General features: G+C 36.8%; 1 protein-coding gene across 8 annotated transcripts in view; it reads left to right on the top strand.

Annotated features, from left to right (window-relative positions):
* The window catches only part of LOC102226981 (CUB and sushi domain-containing protein 3), a 392,616-nt gene that overhangs the window by 198,395 nt on the left and 167,245 nt on the right, over positions 1-26,976 (top strand). For 6 of the 8 annotated variants that reach the window (XM_023345230.1, XM_023345234.1, XM_014474290.2 and 3 more), the window contains 2 exons: positions 3,967-4,174; positions 24,112-24,224. In XM_023345230.1, coding sequence (XP_023200998.1) covers positions 3,967-4,174; positions 24,112-24,224 — 321 coding nt within the window. The remainder of the gene's footprint in view (positions 1-3,966; positions 4,175-24,111; positions 24,225-26,976) is intronic. The other 2 variants (XM_023345233.1, XM_023345235.1) reach the window with 2 other exon arrangements.

Raw genomic sequence — 26,976 nt, 5'->3', positions numbered from 1 at the left:
GATTTTGTTTTCTCAAAACAATTAAACTTATCTAAGAACTTTAACAATATCTAAATCCTTTTTATATACACATCATACATCAGCCTTGGTATCAAAGTAGCAAATAAATCTGTTGTGAACCTCTGACTCATATTATTATATGGTACTGGGAAGTTTTCCTTTTATGAATTCTTCTAACCTGGAAAAAATAAACCTCAGTTAGTTCAATTAGCCTAAATCCTACAGTTATACTAATTTAATAAGATTGTGTGTCTTTGCCAATTCAGTTAACCATTAAAACAGAAAATACCCTTTACCCAGTGTAATCTGAAAGTAGATGCAATACACCTTGATCTGAAATTTGACAGTATAAAACTTTGCAATCTCCTTCAAGCTTACTGCTAATTTTCTTGCATTTTCAGTTCGTTTACCTTACTTAGACTCGCATCACAAATCAGTGCACCTTGAGGGATTTCCATCTGTCTGTCAACTGTCATTGGCAGATGAACATGCCTGCGGGCTGGAAGGGGGGGGGGTATGCATGTGTGTATGCATGTGGATGCGCGTGAGAGTGCAGGTCTGTGTCCATCAGTGCTTGTCGATGTCCTGCCGTTGTCATGATAAACCTGTGACAGCTGCCATCCGGCAAGCAGTGCTCTCACACACCAGACACACACCAAATGCACAATGCTTCATTGCTTTCCTGAAAGTATGATGGCACCTCAGCAGGTCTTGGTTTGGCCTGTTGGGTCATTTACACAAATCTCTTTGACTGTCTAGTGGTGAAATGACTGTCTGGGTAGCTGAATGGTCTTTCTGTCTTCCTGCCTCACTGACTGTCTGTTTTATTTTATGTTTTTTACCCTCCACCCCCTCTCTTTTTTTCTGTGGGACTGATCCAACAGACAGTAGATGAATGTCTGTCAAAGAATAAATAACACCTTTCTTTTCTATTCATTGCATCAGTAACTTCAACTACATTTTCAGTCAGAAGTTCACATACACTCATAATTGGTACAAATTTTGTATAAATTATGGCATTTTAGTTATGTATTTGAATCAATTCAATATGTGTCATTTGTTGGGGTGCTGGATATTACTATCAGCCATGTTTAAAACAATATTCAGGAGCAACCTTAGTCCTATCTAAATATACTTATCTATATTTATAAAATGGTGAAATGACCCATGTCAAGTCACACCTGATCCATATGGTTTGTTAAAAAGTTTAAACCATTCATGTGTTGGTTTTAATTAAGACTGAAGTATTTAGAGGTTAATCTATCATCTTGATTATTCCATCCACTTTGTGGTATGCACCAGAATCAATAGCAGTGAAACACCCCTTCATCAGCATGCATGGTAATTGGTTTAGTCTTCTTAAGCTTAAAAGCCTCGATTTTCTCCAAGCATTGTATCCATCACAGTAGCAAAAAAAACTAAGTGTTTCTTTCTTCTGACCAAAACATAACTCCAGAAGATATTTGGATTATTATGTGTGCAGGAAAAATTTAAGTTGAGTTTGAAGTTTCATTACTTCAAACCCATTTTGAAGTAATTGGATTCTTTTTTTTTTTAGGTGAAATCCTTGCAGTCCATGTTAGAGCTGAACTGGCTTTAGGTGTTCAAGCATCATCCAGTTGGTGAACATCTTGAACTTTGATAGTTCTTAGGTTCTTCTTTTTGTTCCTGGGTGACCGTGTGGATCAGATGTTTGAAACCTGGACAAGGTTGTGGATTCAAACACTTGAATTATAAAACACATGTCAAAACTGGTTTGTTCCTGAATGTCCTTAAACTTCAACCTTTTTACAAACAAAGTGTGAATAATGTTTGAAAGCTGGGGCCATTACAGGAAACCAGCCGATACAAATTGACTTTATGATTTCTAATCAGATGAGTGCTAACACAACCAGCCAATATATACTGTATATATGCCCATACTTATGTATTTGAGTTCATCTGTAAGTTGTTGCCCATGTATTAATTGGAGGATTAATACCATAAATTCAAACTTGTTTGCCTAATTTTTCTTTTTGAACTTTTATTGAAAAAATGTAATCATTACATCCTCAAAATTCTGCCATTCAAATAAAGCAAGAAAAGTCCAAAATTAGCAACCATGATGAGTGTATGTGCTCTGCATGTCTAGTGTGAATTTCCCTCACTGATCAATTGAAGCAGTCTGTGTCCACCATAAAATTAATTTAAACCAATTATTTTGTTTTCCACTCCGTTTGTTGCTTTCTTCTTTGGTACAGTCTGTACCAGTAATTTTACCTTCTTCAAAATTAACCTCTCAATTCTTTTTTCCTTGTTTAGTGCTTGCCTCTGTTTGGTCCCTGTTTAATTCTAACCCCCTATATTTCCTGTGTCGTCTTTGTCCTGAGAATATATACATATATATATTCTCACTACTCCTTTCTTGTGGGTGGAATTTGGCTTGATCCCATACCTTATCTCTGTCATCTGTACATGCATCTCCCCCCCACCACCCTTCCTTACAAGCCAGCATTTCGTGGATGAGCCTAAAGCATGTGCATGTACACCTGACAGTGCTTGTCTGCACTCTTATAAAGGATGTCGTCTTTCAGCTTCTCAGAGAGTGCACTTTAAGGATGACACCCATCTGGTGGGTACACAATAACTGTCTTCTCTAAACGCCGTCGATATCAACATACGATGGGCTGTGGAGCAATCTGGTGTCATCCAAATTTGCACTTTCTGGCAGGCAATGAAATACCTGTCTGCTATAAGAGTGTTCTCCATGAATTATTGCCTCTTTAATGTATAAATTATACAGGAATAATTTATACCAAGATTAGAGTTTGACTCTTGGGGAAAAATGTTCAACATTGTGTGATTTTTTTTTTTTTTGTTTATTTTATTTTATTTTATTTTTTTCGGTCAATGGGACTCTGGCTGGGCACATTTTGTGTTGGTTTTCTTTCCAATGTAAATAATATGTGAGGACTCCTCACGGCTCCCAATATTAGATTATGTGTGAGACCAAAGCCAGTGTACCATTGACTCAATAAGATGCAATGTGGAATGTTTTTCTCAGTGAGTGTCTGTATAAATTATATGTATAATTTATGCCATGTACACAGCGCAATCCATGTGTCTTTATCTGTTAAACAGTAATCACTACTAGAAGCAGCTATGCAAGGCTATCAATCAGATGTGATCACCAATTATGAGAAAGCTTCACAAAAATCTTTTATTGCATTTGTTTAAAATGTTTTCAAAACCATTTGTTCAATAGAATATGATTCTTAATCCGCCAATTGGCAACCAATTCAATCCAAAGTTCCTAGGTGGTGATTGGAGGAGATGAGAGCGGAGCTACAATGAGAAAGATAGCATATTATTGATTTTGTATGAGGAGAGTATAGCAGCTGTGAATACTACAGAAATTGCAGCCTAACCCATGAACCCAACTTCTAATTCTAGCTGGCCATAACATAAACTGTAAAACTTTATTCTACAAGACGTACTGGAAAAGACTGTTCAGCTGTGCCATTGACATGTTTTTCATGTTTACTTCATATCTAAGGAGTGATTGTGAGATCTCCATATTTTCACAATATAGTTTGCTAATATGGTCTGATAGTTAATCATGAAACAGTCATTCATTTCTAACATTCAATAACATACATAGAGCAAAACATGGGAAACTAAAAATTAAGGCAACAGGGAAAAGCCACCTCCTAGAGGGAGAGAGTTGGGGAGTTGGGCTGGCTGACTTGGATTTTTGAAGTGACTTTACGTGTATCACAAATTAGATTTTGAAATGCTAATTTGATAAATTATGTTGAGTTTAATTAACTCATCAAATCTTAGAAAAAAATAAAAGAATTGAAATCCAAAAAGGAAGCAATTTTATTGAAAATGAAATAATAATAATTAAAAAAAAGTCCGCCCCCTCAGTCCCTCCTCCTCTCCCTAACCCAGGTTTTCTATTTGTCACTCTGATTTGATTGACAGCTGAGGACACATGTGGGGGCACTGTGAGGGGCGGCAGTGGGGTGGTGACCAGTCCCGGTTACCCCGGCAACTATGGTAACCAAGCCGACTGTACTTGGATCCTTTTGGCCGAACCCGGAGACACCATCTCTGTCATCTTTACAGACTTCCAGACCGAAGAAAAGTATGACTACCTGGAAGTGGAGGGCTCAGAACCACCGACCATCTGGTGAGTTTTTTTGTTTGTTTTTGTTTATTTTTTTGCTTACTTTTAAATGTCTGAGTGTTGCTTTTAGTACAAGTGGGTATTTGTGACAAAATGTGTCATTTGTTGTTTGTTCTGAATATCTTGGTTATGCAAAGTGAGATTTCTCATTAATCCTATTCTCAAGATCCATAATGGCTGCTGTGAGCTATGAATGTATCTAATGACTTATGGATAAGAGCTTAATGATAATAACAATAATTATCAGCATATAGTTTTATTTATTTATTTTATATATAAAATAACATGAAACTTGATATGATATTCTTTCCTATCTCTGCTTTGTAAGGTCCCAGTGTTTTGTTATTGTCAGTGTTTAGCTGCTGTTTGTGGAAAATATGGCTGAATTACAGTATATTGTTTTTTGTATTGCAGTGCTTGTGTTGTCTTATGTGTATGTGCTTGCTAATTTGGTATTAAAATAAAAACAAGAAAAATAGATTAAAACAAGATAATACCTGCTGTAATAAACTTGTTAGTTTGAAACTGGTTTAAGTCTGAGGCAAATGGACTACTCACCTACATTTCAGAAAACATATGGAGAAGATTTGAGTGTCAGTCCAATGTTAATTATGCATACTGTAAGAAGACTTACAGTGTACCCCATAAGGCAACTGGGTCTCTCTTAATCTGTAGCCACGAAACTAAAATAAAACTAAACTAAAGTTAGGAAAGTTTTAGCAATGTTTTAAAAATAGTTTTCCCTTTTATGAAAACCCATTTTTCCATAGATGCAGGCAGGGTACAGCTGACATATCCAATCAAATACCGGGCAGCCGAGCACCGTCTGGTGATATAATAATCATGCTGGCCCTTATCCATACTTTACTGAAAAGAAAAGTTTGCTTGACATTACTGACCTGACATTTCAGTCGTTGCTAACTTTATGGCACCATTTTACCACACCAAGGAGTGCAGCAAAAATATATATATATATATATACATTGTGAGTAGTAAAAGTAAGCTTGAACCCAAGTAAGAGAATGTAAAAAAGAAAAAATAAAATAATATAAATACCAAATAAAGTTTGTTTTTGTGAAGATAAAGCAGTTGGTATTGACTCCAAGTGAATAGTTATTATTTGTCTTTGTATATGGCTCATACGTCACAGAGGGATTAACTGATCTCTGATGGTTCCACTTTCAACAGCACTTCATGTGTTTTCAAATAGTTCACTCATAACAACATTTCATTGCTTTGGCTGTTTATTGATTGTTGGTAAATTAGGGTATTGATCAACCATTGCTGTTGCTGTAACCAATTTGAATCTAATCATGGTTAGGGATATTAGAGTGTGTGCATGTGTATTGATTTGGAAGTAATAATGGTAACTGCTCCCAGGCGAAGCCTGAGCATTTCTGCACAGGTGCAAACCCCCATCATGCTGCTTTTAATTGCTAGGAGTCATGAAAAAAAAAAAACAGTATGGGTAAGTTAGCTCTAACATAGCTACCACTGAAATTTGATCAATCTTTAATAATATTTTTAACTAGTTATGCTCTTCTACGCACAATATTATATCATACAATAATTTGCATACTGTGTGAGTTATTCATTTACTTTTGATGAATGCTGCATTAAACGAGTGCTGCATGCGAAACAAAAACACTAACACACTTATGGTGATTCGACCTTTATAGTATGGCTAAGTGTGATGATGGGGAAGCAAACAGCTTCATATTTGTAGGGCAAATCCATTGAAGCAATGCAGATGAGGTGCCTGTAGAAATATACCATGGAATGGAACAGAAACCAGCAAATAAGTTGTTTATGGCCTGTAAGGGGACTGTAGCACTTTAAATTTTTCACTTTGGTTTCAGGTTTTCCAGATTTGTGGTCATCTGTCTACTTTTTAAACAATTATGAAGGGCATGGAAACCAAGGGTTGCTAGGCCCCCCTACCTTCAATGTTACACAAATTATTTCTTATGCTGCATTTTTGAAAACGTTTTTGTGGTTTAACAGAAATTAAATAGCATATTAACAGCAATGAATCTTTGAGCTGAAAAGGGGCATGCACAATGCGATTAATTAGAAATTGATATGTCTCTTAACTTCTCTATGCAGTCTTTGCTGAACTTTTCAGTTTTAAATGTGTATGGGTTTACATAGTGTTCCTTCTCTGTAGGAAGGTTTTTAAGGCCTGGCATTTGACATTTTTCCTTCCAATTGTACAATTTTCTCAGATTTAAATATTTACTGAACTAATCAGGTACTGGGTTTGGACAGAAAATGGTGTCAAAAATCCACTGAAGGCCTGATCAATGACCTTCAGAAATCCTGAAGAACTATTGACCAAAACCACTCTGAAAATCTGCAAGCTGGTCTGACTGCTTTGTATTAAAGCATAATGAAATTTGGGCTGGTTTAAAACTTATTTCACTGTACTGACCTTAGGTGTTAAACCATATTGATCCCCAGGCAGACAAAAGGGTAATTTATTTGACACCTGAACTGTATGTATAGCACAAGCCAGCCTGCATTCCTGGGACCAAATAAGGAAGCTATGAAATTGCTATTTTTATATAGCAATCATTGCTTTTAGTGTTAAATTTGAGGTTGTATCCATCTCATTTCAAGAATTGCTTAGAACCACGTAGTTACATCTTGATAATTTCAACCTTATAATTGGAAATATGGTTAATTAACATTTGTCTTTACTGTATATGTCGACATATTGTTGCTATTACATTTTTTTGTGTGTGTTTTTCTTTTATGCTTCTTCATATGTAGGTGTGATCATGAGTATTTCTGCATGTCTTTCTAATCAGGCTGGTATGTTGTTGTTTTTTTCCTGTCTCTTATCATTAGTTATTTTGTCCTTGTGAAAATACTTGCAACTTCAAATCAACATAAAGCCACTTGGTAAACAGAAATCTCTCCCTTCTCCTGAACTGTAAACAACATATATTTACCTACTTTATCATCATTATGTTTGTAAAAGGGCTTAACACTGAAATAGCATAAGGAGTATAATACTTTGTTTTAAAACTTTCTCTAACAGTTTCTTCGCTGACGAGCAGCTAAATTTGGGTCTTATATATTTACACTACTGTGTAGCCTTGCATACCAATCAGTGTCACTATAACTTTGCAAGTTGTCATCAAATTGAGAAATATTATCTTGACTCTATTCATCTCTTACCTGCTGTGCACCATTTTGTATCACACAGGCACCATGCAGCAAAGAAAAAAAATACTAAACCAACATCTGTTCTAAAATTTAAACCTTTTAACCTTCTGCTGTTGTATTATCTCCACGAATACCCAGTCAAGCTGTCTGATTCCTTTGGAACTGCCTCCCGTCACCAAGTGTTAATATACCGAGGTCCATTGGCAATGTTAGAAAAGAAGCTAATTATCGAAATGCAAATTTTTAAATGAGCAGAGGAAGCTAATGGCTGATATTCTGATACAGAAACGTGGAAAAATGTGCATTTATCAGCTGCACCAACATATATAAATGAAGTGTTCATCGATGTTTCAGCACAGAAACTCACAGGCTCATTGTCACTTCTTACATACTTTTCACAAACATGCACACTCACTCCTCATGTGTCTCATCAGCATTCAACGAGGTGTGTTTGGGCCTATGAGACAACTATGTCCCTATTTGTTAATTGCTATAATTATTTCCAACGCTAGACACACTTATACATGTGCACACCCAAACGCACACCTTTTATGTTGTTTGTCATTGAAACCAAGCAGAGCATCTTTAAAGAAAAACATCTCCCTTCACCTCAGTTGTACTTTTTGTCTTTGTTTCGTCCATCCGTCTGTCTGTAACTTTTCCCCTTTCCCACAACACAAGTTTTTCTACATTGCCACTGAAAGTAACATACTATTCAGTGTTCTGGGGTGCACCAGCATGACAACTTGGCAAAAAAAAATTATAGTGGACAAGGCTGTATAAAGTACTGTCATTTTCTCGTCTTCTGTTTGTTTTAGGATTAAGATTAATCTCTAAAGGAAATTAGATATGTCAAGTTTTGAGAAGGATTCATCAAGTCAAATTACTGTAAGAAAGACAGATAAGAAGACAGTTAATTTTATCCTGGTGATGCTATGATTCTGTTATCTAGAAAAATACATATTTTTGCAATAAACAGAGGAGTCATTCTAAAGGTGTTTCATTGTTTTTAATCTTATTTTGTATTTTAGCATTTGATAAGGGTCAAGTCCACAGCCATAGCAGCGACTAGAAGCAGATTATTAACTATTCTTATTTGGTTTGATTTTATTATCATGCCAAGATTATGTGACTGTGAGAACTTATGGTTATGGAAAGCAGGTACACTTCTGTATATTTAGGCAATGTTTTGTAAATATTTGGTTGTGTTTAGGATCCTTAGTCTTTTGTCCAAACTATCATCTCTGCACTTTTAGCTAATTTTGTTATGAAATATTGTAAGCAAAGATTTTCTACCCATGTCCTTTTTCTTTACTAGTTAAGCGTGTTTTTCACAAAATTATTATCTTTTCCAAATACTTATTATTGTTTCCACAAAAATTATTTTAATATGATCAGTCCTGAGAGTTTTTTCCCAAAATGCTTCAGGCTTACTTAGATGGTCAGGTTGTTTTTATCTTCCAACTCTAACATTAAGGTCACATTTATGCATTTGCACATTTGAACAATGCTGCTACACACCAGAGCCTGCTTAATCTTCTTGAAAGTCTTTTTCTCACTCAGGGAAACACTTTGATTTCTCTTTCCAGCACTCTTTTGAGCATCTTTATTGAAATATGTTCTTGTTCTTGTTCTCTTCATTTTGACCTCTTTTCTTACAAGTATATGTCATTTAGAGCAATGACAACTGAACAAAGATCTATCTGGAAATGCTTTGCTGTCATCTTTAAGGCTCCTTTCTGCTTTGTAGACATAAATTATGTTTATTAATAGGCAAGTGCTTTGAGGAGTCCAATGACTGCTAATTGTTGGGACAGGGTTTTAGAATTGAAAGGATTTTCCAAAGCTTTGAATTGCATATCGTTTGGCCTTTGCTAACAACGCATCTGAATTAGGCACAACCTTTGCAAGATAATTAAAGTCTAAAATCTCGCTAATATACAAGCAAATAGCTGATTCCTCCGGGGGGGAAGTAGTAGTTTTGTTTGATGCTTTATTTCTGTTTGTGGCTCTAAATGGAATTAAATGGCATTACTCATCGCTGTTCTCTTTGATGGGAGAAACTGAAACATAACAAACCTTTAACTCGAGTAATTGATATGTTTTTTTTTTTGTTGTTTTTTTTTAACTGAAATCTGATCCTCGTATTCAGAATTAAATAATTGTAGCGTATAACCTCAGATCTAATTTCAGTATTAGTAAGAGCTGTTTCACATCTTGCAGATACCGTCACTTATCATTTGAACTCCTCTCATTTTACCACCAGTAATCCTAAACTGTTTCTATTCTTTTCCTAGTCATGCCTGTCTAGGGATAGCAGGGATGTGGAATGAAGAAAAAACAGATTATGTAACCCTCCCACAGTCTTAAGATGCAGGGTCACTGAGACCCCACAAGTTTTTTACTCTGTGCTCGGTCAGGCAGGGTTGACTGACCCTGTGTGTGCTTTTATGAGTCTGACAGGACAAACCCCCGGCTTACCCGCTGTCCATCCGTGACAATTGCCGCACTCCTGCTGAGCATTGCTCTAAGACTGCGAGAGGGTTAAAAGCCCAAACCATTTCATCCAGTGTTCAGGAAGAATTCAGAATTGGCTATGGGTGTACTTAAATGTGTTAAATTACACCACTTCAGCTTTGGTTGCCTTGTGCCAATTTTGCCAAAAGTTTGACACCATGACTCTCACTGATATCCACTTGACAGTTTGTGGGCTTGTGATCTGGTCGACCACTAGCATTCTTTTGAGAGATGGCGTCGGAACTGGCTTTGTAAGATAAAGAGTGTGTGCATGTGTTTGTGGTCGCAATTTCTTGTAAATCTCTTTCTTGGTTCTAGAAACATCTCACAAAAAGCGATTTCTCACTTCCTTCCTCTCTCTCGAGGTGTTCCGCATAGTTTGATCCTCCTTCCCTGTACCTACACCAGTGAAGTGAGTAGTATAATGGTTTCATTATGCACCATTCAGCCTGTCCAGAGATACTTTGCCTGTCCAGAGATACTCAGTGAGAGTCTGAATATTTTCAGACTCTCACTAAACAACACTGTCTTTTACTAAGTCTAAGGTGAAACTGGCATCCTCCTTGAATGCATTTCCTTTCACTTCCTCTGCTATGCTTTTTTATTAACTGACTACACTACCCATATTTGATATGTTCATGTCATTTACAGAACAGCATGCAATGGCTCAACTCAAAAGGTTGATGGGTCTTGTAGCTAAACTGTTGTTCTCAAAATCCCTCTGTAAGCTGACCATCATTACAAATTCACCTCAAAATGAACTGGTTTGTTGTATTTTACAAAATTGCCCATGGGGAGTTCCCCCTGTGTGCTTCAACTTCTACACTCTTTATCCTCTGTGTGCGTTATTTCTGTGAACTTAATTATGTTGACAGTGCCTTAGACAAATTCAGCATTCGACTTGGTAGTCTTTCTGTTCACTGCAGCAAGACACTGGAAGGCCTGGAAAAACACCTTTTTTGTCAACAATCTTGTCATATGTAACTTGCTGAGGAAAAGAAATGTTAAACCATTGTGTCCTTTATGGCTGCCTGACACTTTGATAAACAATTGTGTTTGTGCATTTGATTTAGCCGCGTCTTTGTAAATGTAATTATTGAAACAGTTCCACCCAAACTTATTTATACCTCTGGCAGATTTGAATTTAAACCAATATATGCATTTTTAATAGAAATGGAACATGCATCTTCTAAATTGTAATAAGATAATGTAAAGGGGCTTTTTATTTGCATTTTAATAAAATTGGCATGTTGGATTTTATCTATACCCTTCTCAATAATTAATGTAAAAGCCTTTACTGAACTTAAAGCAATAAAATGCTTCTTATAATTGCTTAAAAGCTATTTCATGACCCCACTGATAATTCATCCTTTGTGAAGAGATCCAACTCTTAACTGGAAGGCCTCCTTGCTGTCAGCCCAATCTTTTGTTTCCTTCAAAGATTATATGTCAGATTCAAGTTGGAACTTTTTCTGAACCATCCCAAAATGGTAATATTTTACTTCGAACATGTTGATAATATTGAAATTACTTGAAATGTAAATCATTTTGTGTTTAACTCCATGTGTACTTAAAACAAAACATTACCCTCACATTTCTCCTATCTCTCAAGAAGCCCTGTTTTTTTCCATGCTGCATTTGTTGACCACTATTGTTTTGAATTTTAAATCTTTTAAATTAAGGTTTAAAAAGGATAAAATGCAATAAATGTCACTTTTACTAAAGGGTGTATAAAGCGCAGTCTTAACTGAAATTACCTGTCTCAATCCCAATTCCTTCTGACAATAATGACCAAGCTGCCTATATTGTTTAATGTAATGAAGAGAAACCACAAAGTATTGTGTGACTGGAACAAGTCCAGGTTAGCTCCACTGAAGTAAACCCAATACCTCCTGAATCATCAATCAAAAATTTGTCATTGTCTCTTGTCCAGAAATTTGCCTTTTGTTTTGTTTGGCTCTGCTTCATGCTATTCTTTCTGTTATTGTGCTTTATGCAAAACATCATAAAACAGTACATGTTTGTGGGCTTGTGATCTGGTTGACCACTAGCATTCTTTTGAGAGATGGCATCAGAACTGGCTATATAAGACAAAGAGTGTGTGCATGTGTTTGTGGGTGGGGGTGCATTTGTTTGTGTGTGAGAGAGTGATGTTATGCTTGCCGAGTGCTAATCAATGCTGCTGGCAGAAAGGATGCCGGGATAGCGGCACCATCCCAAATCGGAAATGGAGCAGTGACCTTGGACAGAAATGCACAACTTCGCTGTTTTTTTCTTGCTCACAAGATAAACAGATTACTTCCAATATAGCCAGAACACACAAAGTTTTAGAGCAAGCCAGGATCCTGACTTTTGAGTCAAATTGTGCATAAAGATGTTGTCATATACAATTGATTAGACATATATTTCAGAAATTTTTTTTTAATCTATTCCAAACTTTATGAATGAATTCTTTGCCATAAATGGGTATCCCCATCTCTGCACTTGTATTTCTATCTATGAGCTCTGATGGGTTAGCGAAATGCAAGACTCGGAAGACAGCAAATATGCCTGTTGAAATATTTATTCATTGAATGTTTAATGAGGATAGAAATGCCTTGAAAACATTAGTCAAGCCTGGAGAAAAGCGTAATGTAAGCAGAACGTGGGTCAAAGTAAAATTTCACAGTGCATCTAAAAACTGGTGAAACACCAACAAATTGAGCCGGTGGGGATATATCACGGCATTGTTACTGTTCATGAAATATTAAAGCCTTATGTAACCATACATTACATGCAAGTTGTAGATACAGCCAAATTACTCTAGCAATTGGAAAACCTAAATGAGGAAGTATGTAGTAAAATGAGAAAATATAGGCAGTATGTGAATGGTCCTGTCTTGCGTTTTACGTAGAACTGCCTGACTTTAGAAATGGATCATAACATGTTGAACAGACTTGAACAGACATCTTGTTGCAAGAACATAATGACTTGTGGGTCTCTCCAAAGTATCAATAAGTAGTAGACCAATGACTTTGAAAAAAAATCAGAAACACCTTCTTGGAAACACATGAGCATTTGTAAATGACACAAAGCATTCAAATTTACTTAGAGACTTTAGGACTCTGGTGATTGTGTAATTGAATACTTCTGCTTTCATTGTATTATTTTCTGTAAGAATCTCAACAAATAAGTTGAACTGCATGTTGCACCAAAGGCGATTTCTTACAGTTGTCTTCATTGGGGTTAGGAACATGGTTTGTTGTATGTGTGTAGTGTGTCCTTTTTGTTGTGTTGGAGCTCCTGGAACCACTTAAATGTGCCATGGAGATCAGGTTCTAATTCAGAGGATGGAATCACCTTGCAGGTGTTCCCCTGCACACCTGCAAGCCATCAGACTCATTAACAGTGAGGATAAGAGCTGACTGCCAGAGCCTTTTTGATAGAGCATTAGCCATTCTGTGGTAACGTCTATGCTCACCCTGTGTACTACACTTGAGCTCAAGACAATGGTTACGGTGATAGGAAATGATCTTGTAATTGGTGGGTTGCTTCCATAATTATGTTCTTGGGCAAGACTTCACATGCTGTGCCTTCTATATTATATGTGGTTTATATTGTCTTGATTGTAAACAGAGGCTTATGTTATTTGAATTTATGTATTCTAAAATCTGTAAATCACATCTACCACCAGTTTCAGAGACACGGTGGACGCTATAGCCATGTTCACAAGACATAGCTTGTAGAGAGCTTGTAAACAAGTTCATAATGTGGACTATTTTCGTCTGAATCTATTTGCAACATTGGGATTCCATGTTAAAGCGGTGACCTTTAAATCGTTTCTCCAAGGGTGTCAATTTTTAAATCCAATTTTGGCTCGCTCAAAGTCTCATTTAGATCTATAAGGCTATTGTCTAAGCATGTCTTGATAAATCTATCACAGTGATAACTTACCTTTGACAGTTTGGGGAAAATTGTAAAACTCTTTACTGAAAGCACCTCACTTCAGAGCATCAAAAAGAAAGAAGGGGCCAAATTAGAGCATAGTGAAAGGGGTGTCACATTGTTTTAGGAAGAAAATCTCAGGTCACTCAGAAGAATGTTCAAGAAACAGAGACAAAAATGTGGGGGATAAGAAAGGGATGAGCAGAAAGAGGAGTCGAAAAGGGCAATTGGGGTGACAACATGAGCCAGGAGAGAAGAGGAAAAGACGGAAGGTAAGAAGGTGAAAGGCAAGGTGGAAAGGAAAGCAGAGGTGCGGAATCGGGGACAAGAGGTGGGGGAGATGAGAGCTGACAGGACAAGACGAGTGGAAAGGGAGATGCAGGAAGAAAAAGCCATCAAGGAGACTCATGGGGGAGCAAAGAGGTTGTAGACACAAAGAGATGGGGACACTGAGAGGAGTTGAGAAAAACAAAGAAGGACAGACAGTCACTGGGAAACTGACAGTTGCCATCTGCACATGAAACTAAAATTGTGATCATGTACCAACTCCACAAAAGCCAAGCGGAGCAGCCAACTCATAGTCTGTTTCCTCGAGGTCACAAAAGTTTGCTCAGATAGTTACAATATGACGAGTTGAAAAATTTAGCTACATAAGGAGGTTGATTGGGAATGTAAACACCATACGCTGACTTAATCTGTCCATCTGAATTATTTTCTTCTGTGACCAGATTGTCCAGTGTATGCAAGTGTTAATTTTTAGAGCAACTGTCTTTTTCAGTAACTGGCACCACCACCTTAAATCTGGTCTTAACTGGATTCTTTCTGTAAAACCTGCAGGAAACAGTTTAAAGCAGAACTGTCTATGTTGTTGTATAAGAACATTTCACATGTAGTTTTTGACTTGAGACAAACGAAAAACAAAACTTGATTAATTCAGTCAACTCAGGATGTGATATTGTATTAAGATGAGCATATTAAGATAAATCTGTGTCTGCCAGGCATGTAAACAGCTTAATGAAATTACTCTTAGAATCAAAGTAAAGTCTGTAATTAGATTAGTGTGTGATAATTAGATTAGAGTTTATGCAAACAAAGTCAGGTTATACTCATCAGCATAAGATAAGAAAAATGGAAAAACTAAAACTAGGTCATTTCCTCACAAACGCTGCAGTTTGTGCAGCCACCAAAGATTACTGTTTGCCAATTAAGTGACTTCTGAAGACAATTTCTTGTATTTTATTTTTGAGTATTAGAGTATTAGTAGGTTGAATATAAAGGTAGGGCACATTTTCGACATTTTTACATATTCTTATATCCTTTTAGTTTTTTGCCACAGTTATGCATTCCTTTGTGTTGGCATATCAAAAAAAAGTCTGTAAAATATTTTTGTACGTAAAATCTTAATTGGATTATGAATGTAAGATTCACTGAAGTTCATATTATTGTTGTTTTTCCGATTGGCTGGTAATTTATCTGGTTAACATTAATTACAGTGAACTCATGTCATCACTGCAGGGAGGATTTTTTTCACAGGTCACCTGTGAGTCAGCAGTAAAACTGATATTTCCCATTCCCACTGAAAATAACCTTTTCCAGGAGTTGCTAAGTCAAACCAGAGGGACCTGGCCAGAAGGGGAAGACTGATGAAGCGTAATGTGTAACCAGCTTAAGCCACAGCCAATTAGTTCCACCGTCATACATACGTTGCTGTTTTTAATTGCGCCTGAAGTCAAAATCTTAATGCAGTTGAATCAGTGAAGTAATATTTCAACTTATTTTAGTTCATTTATGTATTTTAGTCTTGTTATGCTTATTTTTAGGGATGATAGTATGAAAATGGCAACAAGATATTTGAGCTCTTTTACTATTTATTTTTTTGGGCTGCACAGAGGCGCAGTTGGTAGCACTGTTGCCTTGCAGCAAGAAGCTCCTAGGTTTGATTCCTGGCCCGGGGTCTTTCTGCACGGAGTTTGCATGTTCTCCTTGTGCATGCGTGGGTTCTCTCTAGGTACTCTGGCTTCCTCTCACAGTCCAAAAACATGCCTGTTAGGTTAATTGGTCTCTCTAAATTCTCCCTAGGTGTGAGTGTGCATGGTTGATTGTCCTGTCTGTTTCTGTGTTGCCCTGCGACAGACTGACAACCTGTCCAGGGTGTACCCCGTCTCTTGCCCGGAATGTTAGCTGGAGATAGGCTCCAGCAGCCCTCCCGACCCCACTAGGGACAAGGGTGTTAGAAAATTGATGGATAGATTCTACTTATTATTATTTTATTTTATTTTTTTTACATTAAAGTACTTCACCAATACAACGTTGGTCCTGAGCTGTCTAATGAGATTCAGATATTTTTCATTGGGTCTTGACTGCAATTTCTCTTATTTTCAGCCAAGTACATGGCAATATTCTGGAGAATTAATGTTAAGTCACTTAACTCCATAAATTATTCATACATACAGCTTCTACCCTCAAAGGATAAAATATGTCACATTTTTATACAGTTTTCAAGCAGTTTGACATGTGAAAACTACATAAGAACCAGTGAGGTGGTTCCCAAAGAGCTAAGGTCTTTTCTATATTGTCCCCAATTTCTAGTACAATGTTGCTCTTATTTTAAATGTTTTAAGGTAAAAACATGAAAATCTGCAATATTAGTTAAAACCATGTTACTATAAGCAAATTCTAAATAATTTGAAAGACTTGATGTACACAGTACAGTTGTTGGGCCATACACTTTGAAAAAGTAAAATCAATTTATAAAGCAAATATACAGCACCTTCTAAAATAACTAGCACCCTAACTAGAGGAGTATAAAAAGCTTTGCAATATTTCATCTTGTTCAATTTCAGGGATATTACCTCACAGTGAAAACTTTGGCAAATTCCAATCTCTAATTAGAATATAATTATTTAGTGCAGCATTTTTAATATTATTTTTTCTGTTCATTAGTTGTAGTATAGATAGGTGGATGGAATAAAACTATGATCAGTGTTTTCTGTGAGAAGGACAAAAGTGACACAAAAATGTAACCTAAAACGTTTCAGTCTTTTTGAGTCAGTTATGCAAACACAACTATTTCTTGAAAAGTAGAACTTTCAAATGATCAAAATGAGCCTAATTATTATACTGGTTACATTAAGTTGCACAACTGTTTAATTATTATATTTTGAAATGTAAACCCAGCACTGAAATGGATTCAGAAGAGGAAATAATTAGTTTTACAAGGAAAAGTATCAAATCCTATATTTCCAGTTTTGAAGATTTATAGACATCAATGTTAGTTTATCATTATTGTAGCTGTCTAAATAATTCTTATCATGGTCATGTTTCAGTGTAGGAACTTTTCATTCAGTTAATATCTCTAGTCTGTTGGGTAAATATATAATGTTATGCTGAGGCCAGTCTTTACTATCCAATCTTCAAAATAGGAAAGAAGGAAACAGGGCAAAGGTGCTAGCTAGTAACAGTTCTCTTTAAAACATAGAGCCCAAGACTTAGAAATAATGAGCCTTTTAACTCATTATTTAAATTGATATCTCTCAATTTAGAGAATCCCAGCTGTGTTATTGAAAACTTTCATCATGATCAGGAATATTTAGGGTCCAAAACTGCCTTAAGGTTATTTCAGGTAATGAATGACGAGCTATGTTGTCATTATAATTGTATGAGGAATGTTATTTAAATAATATTGTCCAGCCCTGTAAAGTTGATGTCCAATTTTTTGCCATTTGGACATCAATGAATTTATATAATCTTAGTTCAAAGTTATTATTGTTTTGGGGGTGAGGGGACAAATCCTTAGTCACCCACTTCTGCTTTATTTTAGGCTTTATTATGAACAGCTCACTTTTAAAACAGCTGGATCATTCACCCTGACAAACCGGTGAGGAGGCGAGCAGGGAGGAGGAGAAAATTTTAGATGAGATAACAGAGAGGGGAGGGAGGGACAGAGCATGGTCCTGTTGTGAACACTGATTACTCCCTGCCCACTTGAGATTGATGGAGAGTGACACAGCAGGCATGCTTACGCAAGCCCGGACACATCCACACACACGCGCACACACCCATATAGTATGTCTTTCTACCTTCACAAGGACTTTGCATTGAATTCCATTCTCTTTTCATTCATTTCTACAGCCTAACCCTGACTCTTACTCTAAACCTAATCATTGCCAGTACATGCCTAACCCTACACTAAACCTGTACTCAATTCACACATTAGTCCTAAAACAAACCCTTTCCCAAACAAGAGCACTTCTTCTTATGGGGCCCAGGCTTTGTGGCTCACAAGGAAAGACAGGGCCTCACAATGTAAGTGTTTATTGGAAAAATGGGTCTTACCAGGTGAGAAATGCTAAAACAAACACACACTATGGCATAAATGCACAATATACATGCATTAGGCAGACGGACACAAAACTGAAGAACTTTTTTGTCTCTCTATGCTGGTTGATGATGACTCTATAGTACTACATTCTGTCCAACACTCTTGCAGTGTGTGCGTGTACACGCCTGCATGTGTGTGTGTGTGGACTCGTGTTGAAATGCATTTTCTCCTGTTTCTCCTTATCGCACAAAGTGTGAGTTTGCTTGTGTATGTGCATGGCGGTCCCCACCTGTCTTAAATAGATACGGCTATTAAGACAGACTGTCTAAGAGGCATTTCCCTGCTGTATAATGAAAAAGGTTAGACACTAAGAATGTATATGAATACCCAAAGTTTTTATTAACTATCAGAATAAGAATAAGACATTTCAGAGGCATCGATCACATGAATTTGAAACATAATTACGTGCCATATTTCAAAGACTAATTTGTCAATATTTTACCTATCAAGAGGTTACAAAGATCAAAATTCTTCCAGCAGATCATTAGACACCTACAGTAAGTACCAATGTAAAAACATCTAATACGGTTATCAACATAATGGCAAACGCTGAAGAACTTTTACCACAATTTCAGTCACTGAGTGTTATTTTAGTGGCAGTAGTGATGGTGGTAGACATCACTACTGCCTGTAATTAGTGGGTTGCTGGTTTGAATCCCCACTTTGTCTGACTTTGTTGTTGTGTCTTTGGGCAAGACACTTCACTAGACTTCCCTGCTGCTGGTAGTGGTCAGAGGACCCAGTGGCAACGATGCATGGCAGCCTTGCCTCTGTCAGACTGCGCCAGCTACAGTCCAATAGTTTATGTGTGAACATGTGCATGAATGGGTGAATGACTGAATGTACTGTGATGCTTTGAGGTCTTTTATAAAATACTATGTAACTACAGGCCGTTTACTGTTTATTTTAGATACTCAGGGAAGAGTTGAAGTGTATTTTAACCAGCTTATCTGGTAATTTTGCCTTGGTTTCAAGAGATACTAGTAGGTAATTAGCTAGTAGTCTGTGAAAATACATAAAAATTGCATCTTAAAATACATACATTTGGATTATTTTATTTTTGTCGACCACTTTTTTTTGCAACTCTTTACTTTCTTTAATCCAAAATACACCCTCCCTCCACATCGCCACACCCGAAAGGTAAGGAGAATGTCAAAAGTAGTACCTCATCAGCAGGGGTGCGACATGGGCACCAACAAAGGAAAAAACAATGTTCATAACATTAAAAAAAAATTAAGGGTACTGTCAGTAAAATAATTAATAATATCATTATTTTTATCTGTTCTTGGCAGTAAAAGTTAAATGGTAATACTCCTAGACCAAAAAGTAAATATAGTATATTTACACAACACCCCTACTTATCTGCATGGAGTGGTTTGTTCCTGCTTGTTCGCACTTGGCAGTGTTTAGTAGCAGTCAGTAGAAGACGAGAACGACAGCGACGATAAGCATGCTGCTTAAATAACTAAATCAGGTTTTCAAAAAGAAGAAAGACAAAAGAAAGAGTCAGTTTGCAATCCAGTGTTTTTTCCCAGACAGGTGGGTAAACTGTCATTATCAACCTGTTGACTTAGCTAGCTTAACCACAGACCGATGTTAGCCTCCATTTCACCAGCATTAAATCAGTGAAGGGAAATGTTAGCAAGGTTTTTAAATATTTAACTTGCACTCTGTAGCTTTTGCCACACTTAACAGCAGATGAATCAGTCAGCAGCAGCCCCAACCCTCTTACCAGCTTAACTCCGCCCTGTCCCAGGGAAAAAAGGTGCTGATGCATGCCAATTAGCATCAGCACAGGGAGTCGATGGAGATTTTTCTCTTTATACCATCACACAACAAAATTGCTCACCAAGACTGTAGGCTTGATTAAATCTTGATCATTGTATTGTATTTTCCCAATAGGAGGAGCAGTGGAATGCATTTTATGCACCATTTGAAGGTTTTATATTGGTCATTTTAATAACGTTTGTTAGCAGCATTTAATGAGAAAGGGCTTCTTCTGCCTGAGTGCAGCTGTGATTATATAATTGCTTAAAATTTGTAAATTTATGGACATCTATCACAAAAGGAATACACTGGAAAGGACCAAACCAGGTCAAAATGAATTGCAGTGCCAATAAGGTTTTTACAAGCTAAGCTAGGTAAACAATATAGCTCATGCACATACATTGGACTGGATTAAGGCCCCATCCCCTTCCACTACCCTCTTGCGAAACAATGTAAAGCATAAACACTACTGTGATCTTATGGTTTGCATTTTAAGTCCCTGTAGAGAAATGCCTCTGTGTGAACAGTCATAAATTCAAGATAATTTGGAGCAGAGGGACAGAAAAACAAACACAAAAAGTTCACAGCTCCTAATGCTAATGTTATATAATATTTATTGTCAAGTGTTTGGTGTGGTTGGAAATTAATATTTAAACTTAAATATGTTTCCTAATCTCCTATTTATAAATTACCCACGCTGGGATCAGCTGCCACCTTTTGTTTTGTGTGGTTCAGTTTTACAGTTCTTGGGTACTGAGATGAATAATTAAATAGACAGCAGACAAAGTAATGTACCTCGGTCATCGTTTGCCTGGTTTTCCCTCTCCTCCTAGCCTCATATAGCTTTCTCCTTCTGTATCTCACTGTCTAAGCTTCATTGATCTATACCTACTCCTACCCCCTTTTCAGCCCATGCCACTTTATTTGCTTCCTCCTTTTCCCTTGTATTTTTGCTGTATAGGATGGATGGATGGCAAGGTGGTGGACACAGGAATGGAGAGAGGAAGAGATACTCTTTTAGTAGTGTATTTAATCAGTGATATTCTCTTGCTCCTTCTGGCAATTCTCCACTGGCTCTTCCTGTCCTCAAGATATACACACAGAAAACTGACTCTCTCACTCTTAGTATTTTGCTTTAATCCATTCTACCGTCAATAATTGTAGCCCTGAATGAAATGCAGGAGGTAGCAAACACATTTAAAAACAGCAAAAAGTACATTAGTCAGTAGTGCAGACTCATGTTTAACCTTTAAACCATCGTTAGGTCCTAGAAAGAGTTTCCCATTGAACTTTTCAAAGAAACAGACACAAAACCAGTAAAGATATTGTCATAAAAAAGTTGTTCATTCATTGTTTATTTTCAGAGATACATTTTTGGTTTTGTGATTCATTTTCAAAGTGAGTACATACTCTGCAAAAACTGAAAAATCTGTTTGCTCTCCCAGAGCTCTGAGAAAAGATTTTTCTTTTCAAAACGGTTGTAGTTGTTCAATTCATCAGTTCTTCACACAGTGGATTTTTATTTTGTTATTTTATTACTGCCACTAAGTTCCAGGAGTTTTTCACTTGATTTTCTTTCCTGGAGTTTGATATTTCAGAACAAGAATCAACTTTATTCTTGTTCAGAAACATACTTCTTGGTTGAATGAAAACAATAAAAATTTTGCCACCAACATAAAGGTCACTCTGTAATATTGTGTTAAGCTTCCTTTACTTTTAATTACATCTTGTTTTGGTAAGCTTCTGTAATGTCACAAGTTGTTTTTTTTTTTCTAGCTGGTATTTCATGAATTTTTTCCCAAGATATTGTGTTGATTATGAGAGAGTCCGGTCGCTGTGCACTCCCTCTGTATCACATCCCAAAGATTCTCAATTGGGTTTAGGTTCAGACTGTGTGTAAAAATTATGTCTTTTTTACAATTTCAGCCCGTTAATTCCTGGCATTGTCTTCTTCGAGTGAACACCATCATGGAGGAGAAAAATCCACTGATGGAATATCCTGATCATTCAGTACATTTTGGTAGTTGGCTGACATCAGTGTTTGCCCACATTTGTTGATGATCGGACCCAGATCATAGCACTGCTCCCTACGGCTTGCGTAGTAGCCACTGTGCATCCCTTCATGTGCCTCTCTTCTTACCCTGATGATGTGCCCATCACTCTGGAACAGGGTACTTCTAGACTCATCAGATCAAAAGACCGTCTTCTGTTCCTCCAGAGTCCAATCTTTATGCTTTCTTGCGAATTAGAGTAGTTTTTTCTGGTTAGTCTCACTGATTAGTGGTTTTCTAATGGCTACACAGCTGTTCAGTCCCAAAGTTACATTAAAGTTGTGTGTGTGGAAATGCTCCGAGTTTCACTATTAAACTCAGAGTTCTACTGTTGGTTTTTTAATATTTGATTTCGGCAGACGTTTAAGTATTTGTTGATGACAATCATTCAGGATTGTTTTTTCTTCCTTGATGGTCCTCCAGTTTCCCTCCTGTTTTTAATAATACGTCTGACAATTCTTAGCCCAATTTTAGTAGCTTTTGCAATCTCCTCAGCTGGTTTCTATTTTTGACGCTTGGAAATGCAAATGCATTTCTTAGGGGAGTGACTTTTGACAGGGCTTTTAATAATGAGAAGCTACTCATTGTTTCAGGTGGGGTTAAATAACGTGTCCCCAGATGAACAATAGTCACCTTTGCAGTAATTATCCAATAGGAGGCTTGAACCTATTTTCTTAAATCCATGTGACTTTTTTCCCTTTTGACTGGGCAGTGTTTTTTTTGCTCTTACGTGAAATTAGCTATATATGAATTTATAGCTAATTTCATAGGGTAGCATGTTTAAAATAAATATTCTCCTTGTTCCCAAATATCACAGTTACAGTAATGCTGAGTAATGCTTCTCATAATACTGTTTCAGACAAGTTTTATATATATATGCATCTATATAGATTTTCACAAAAAATGCAACTTTTCTACAATGTTCTCCAGTCAGATACTTGAAAATAAACATTGCAACCTCACACTCTGCGCATTACATTAGAATCAATTGATTGAACACCAACAACACCTAAAAAATACAGCAGTTCTGAAAATAATCTATACCTCTGGGTTTCAATGACATGCTTTTATAGCAGATATCTTTGTAGAGCACTTAACAGTTGGAGACAGAAGCCATCAGCATAGATGGATGGTTTAATAATGCATTACAAATGGTTCACATGGGAACGATTCATGAGACACCAGGTAGCTTCTCTGCTCATGTTTTCACTAAAGTAATAGCTTTGTAGACTTTAATTATCCATACAAGTAGTTGGAAAGGTGCCATGGTCTTATTTTATACTTTATGAACATTCATACATGAGACTAATGCCGTTGCGGTGGGTGCATTTCAAAAGAAGCCGCCCCCCCAGGTCTGGAGGTACTGAATGTCTACCTTTTCAGACTAAACTTTCCTTCAGCTACTCCAAGGAACAATTTTCTGATTATACCTTCATATTGTAGCTTAAGGTTGTTAAATGCTTTCTGAGCACATTGTTAAATATTTAAATGTCACATTCACGAGCTTTGTGTAGATTTATGGTTTTACTCCCGTTTTAATATTGGAGCAAATTGAATATTCATACATTGTGCTCTGAGTAATAATGTCCTGGCGGAAAATGAAAGAAGTGCTGTAAACATGAATAATACAGTGTAACAGGGAGAAGTGCCTACATGAACAGATACATAGAAAGCAAAGTCAGAAAGAGGATTGTGGTGAAGAAAGAAAGGAAGAAAACTTACTTTTACCTTCCTTGATGCTTCAGGTGGTTTGAAAAATACTGACTCTGGAGCATAAACTAAGCCACCTCAGGTTTTGCATTGACAATTGATGGCAAAACAAATATTGCTGGGATGGATGTGTGAATTCAATTTTATGTTTAATGTGTCTTCAACTTATTGGTTAGATTATTGCTCTGCCTCTGTAGTTCTAAATTGGTATTTAGTTCTTATTGTTTGCCATTTGTTGTTTCTTTTGTTTTGGTGCCAACTATTCTTCTTGCTATTCTTTTGAAGTTACTCTGTAACTTAAAGTATCCTAGGGTCTTTTAATGATATTAAACAACTGATTAGATTAAAAATTATTGCCTACCTGTGTAGGAATGTGTGTGTGTTTCATTTTATAAGTAAATTTTTTTGATCTTCCTCAGGTTGTCGGGAAGTAACGTCCCCTCTCCAATCGTTAGCAGCAAGAACTGGCTCCGACTGCATTTTGTGACCGATAGCAACCACCGTTACCGAGGTTTCAGTGCACATTATCAAGGTAAGATCAGACGAAATCATTTCAATGCACCCGCACACAGTATGCTCATGGTGGTTAACTGCGGCTAACAGCGCTCTGCTTATGAATAGCTTTTATTTTTGGTTTTTAATTTACTTTTAGAAGGTTTTTGTTTTGTTTCCTTTTCCCGTTTTGTTTGGTTTCTGTTTGAAATTCAGTCCTCCAAATAACTCCTCTTAATCACACTTCTTGAACCCAGTCATTTTGTCTCAACAACACTTTTCTCCCTGTTTTCATCTCTCTGCTTTCCTCTCTGTCCTTGTTTTAAATAGTTAGCTTTTTGTTTTCTCCTGGGTAAATGCTCATAAGCACACAGTTTTACTTTTCTTTGATGCAGCCCCTAAACGGTGAAAGCAGTTGGAAATTTATTTGGCAACAGCCATGTCTCCCAACAGCGATAATGAGAGGTGAATTTGTGCTCTACGGAACGGCTGGAACAGATAGTGTTTTTATTTACACTTCACTTGTTGTTTTCATTCCCCTTCTTAATTTTCCAGCTTTTCATTTCAGTCTCCAATCACCTCTTAAATCCGTGCAGCGTTATAGGTCACTCAGAAATTGCTATTGTCTTAGCCTGAGGCATGCAGTGCACCTGCAGCACACATGGTGTGATTAAAATGCAGAATCATATATTATGAGAAAGTGATGGAAAGTAGGGTAAAGAAGGTGAAATGTGGCCTGGTAATGAAAGCTTAGTCCCTGGCATGAGGTTTTCTTAAGTTATTTATAAACTGCAACCCTGTAATTTTTCTAATAGGCTTTCAAAACTCGACCTGCAGGTCAGCAGACACAACGTAAAGATATATTCATTGACCTGAATCTCACTGCGTTCCACTGAGACACACCTCATACCTTCACTCACTCCACTTACATTTATTTTAACTCTCCGTGCCAGCTTTTCCATGGTCTATTGTCCTGCAATTTTTTTTAAATGTCAGGACAACATTTAAATAAACTGATTTCATTTACAATTAATGATGCAATGTGAGCGCCTGTCTTCCTAGCACCCCTTTACTTACCCACCAGTGTATTTTTAGATAGCTCTCTCTCTCTGAAACAGTAATTATAGTCTTTTGCTCATTTCTAAAGGCTGCTGCCAGCATCTTAATGTCTTTGGGCTTATATTAGTCTTCTCACAAGCATAAGTCACGTTCTCCCTCCTAATCTTCTCTGACATGAAAATTTGGTACGTGAGTAACCAGCTTTTGAAGTAGAAATGAGCAAGTGAGGAGACTGACAGGAGCCAACTCAATCCTGAATGCTGCTCAAAACGCTTGTAATGCAGAAGCAATCACACCCTTTGAACTTTTTCATCATTTTTAACGTGGCAAACAAAAATGAGTGTTCTTTTTGTATTTTTGTGGGAATGAGCATTCCAAAGTAGCAAATAAATGTAAAATTATTTAACATTTCAATGTTTTTTGTTTGAAGTGGGAGGCATGGCAGCACTATTGTAAAGGAGGGTTGGGTTGTGAAACAATATCCAAAACCTTTAACATTTTGCAGGGCGCTTTTCATGAAAACTTGTACGGTGTGCTGTTTTAAGCAGTTCCTCACATTTAGTAGGAGCATTTGCATAGAACATTTAGATGAAAAAGTCATCTTGAGGAAACCTTATATTCTTCTTTGCATTCATCACTTGTTTCTAGCAGATCTCTGGTCAATTAAACCAATTACAGTAACTGAAACTTCAATTAATTCAGTGGTTATTTTATATTAACTCTGCATAATTTTCCAGCCTGTGGTTATGATGGGCTTATTAAGTTGCAAATGACCCCAGATGATACCTCACTACATGTTGCCTGGTTTTCAAATTGACCACTGGGAGGACTTCTGTGAAGAAAAAAAAAATCTGTGCCAATCAAGATTTTAACTGAGTCTTGCAGAGGCAGCAAAGGGAGAGAGAATCCACAAGAAACTATAATTACTATAATAATAATAAACTATAAGAAGAAGAAAATGCTGTGTTCAGTCAAAATGTGAAATAAAATCTAATTCTAATATTGGTTCCATGACTGACCTCTAATTTGTTATAGTGGTATAGTTCATCCCAATTCTAGTTTTCATGTTAAGTGGTGTGCACTTTCCAGCAGTGCTTAATTTCTAATGTCTGACCTCAAACAAGGTGATTTTTTTTCCCCCTTTTATACAAAGTAGAGCGTGATTTTACCAATTTAAAGTCTAATTTCAGTCAAATCAGAACAGCTTGCTGAATGTTTGGTAGTGCCTATGAAAGGACAGCTTTGTATCTTTTAAGGCTGACTTGATGTAATATTTGTTTGTAATATTTGTTTTCACACTGTACTAGTCTGGTTGAAAGCATGCTTTTTTATTGAAATTTAGATGGCTGTATTTTTTGTGTTTTTCAAATACATAGTTAAACTTTAAATACCTACTTTAAGCCTACCTTTATGCCTTTTAGCCTACCTAAATATTTTATGAGATTTTTGATAATTAGTCATGCACAAATACTGAATCAGAAGAGTCAACTCCCATTGAGTAAAAGCTGGCTTTCTATTTTTTTCCCCTTTTGTTCAGTTCTCATTCTCAGTGGCTCTGCCCTGTCATGGGAGAACTTTGTTTTGATTGGTAGCATGTTGCCTTTGTGGCCAATCACAAGTGAGAATATGGGATCATACCATCTTGTGAAAACAGAGAGGGGGACAGATACAAAAGTTAGTTGGTGAATCTGTCCATCCTCTCAGTCAGTAGATAGTGGTGAGTTTTTGTATTC

This window comes from Xiphophorus maculatus, chromosome 13, assembly GCF_002775205.1.
Source record: "Xiphophorus maculatus strain JP 163 A chromosome 13, X_maculatus-5.0-male, whole genome shotgun sequence".
NCBI lineage: Eukaryota > Metazoa > Chordata > Actinopteri > Cyprinodontiformes > Poeciliidae > Xiphophorus > Xiphophorus maculatus.
Note: the sequence above shows the minus strand (reverse complement) of the source record. Positions and strands in the feature narration are given on the sequence as shown.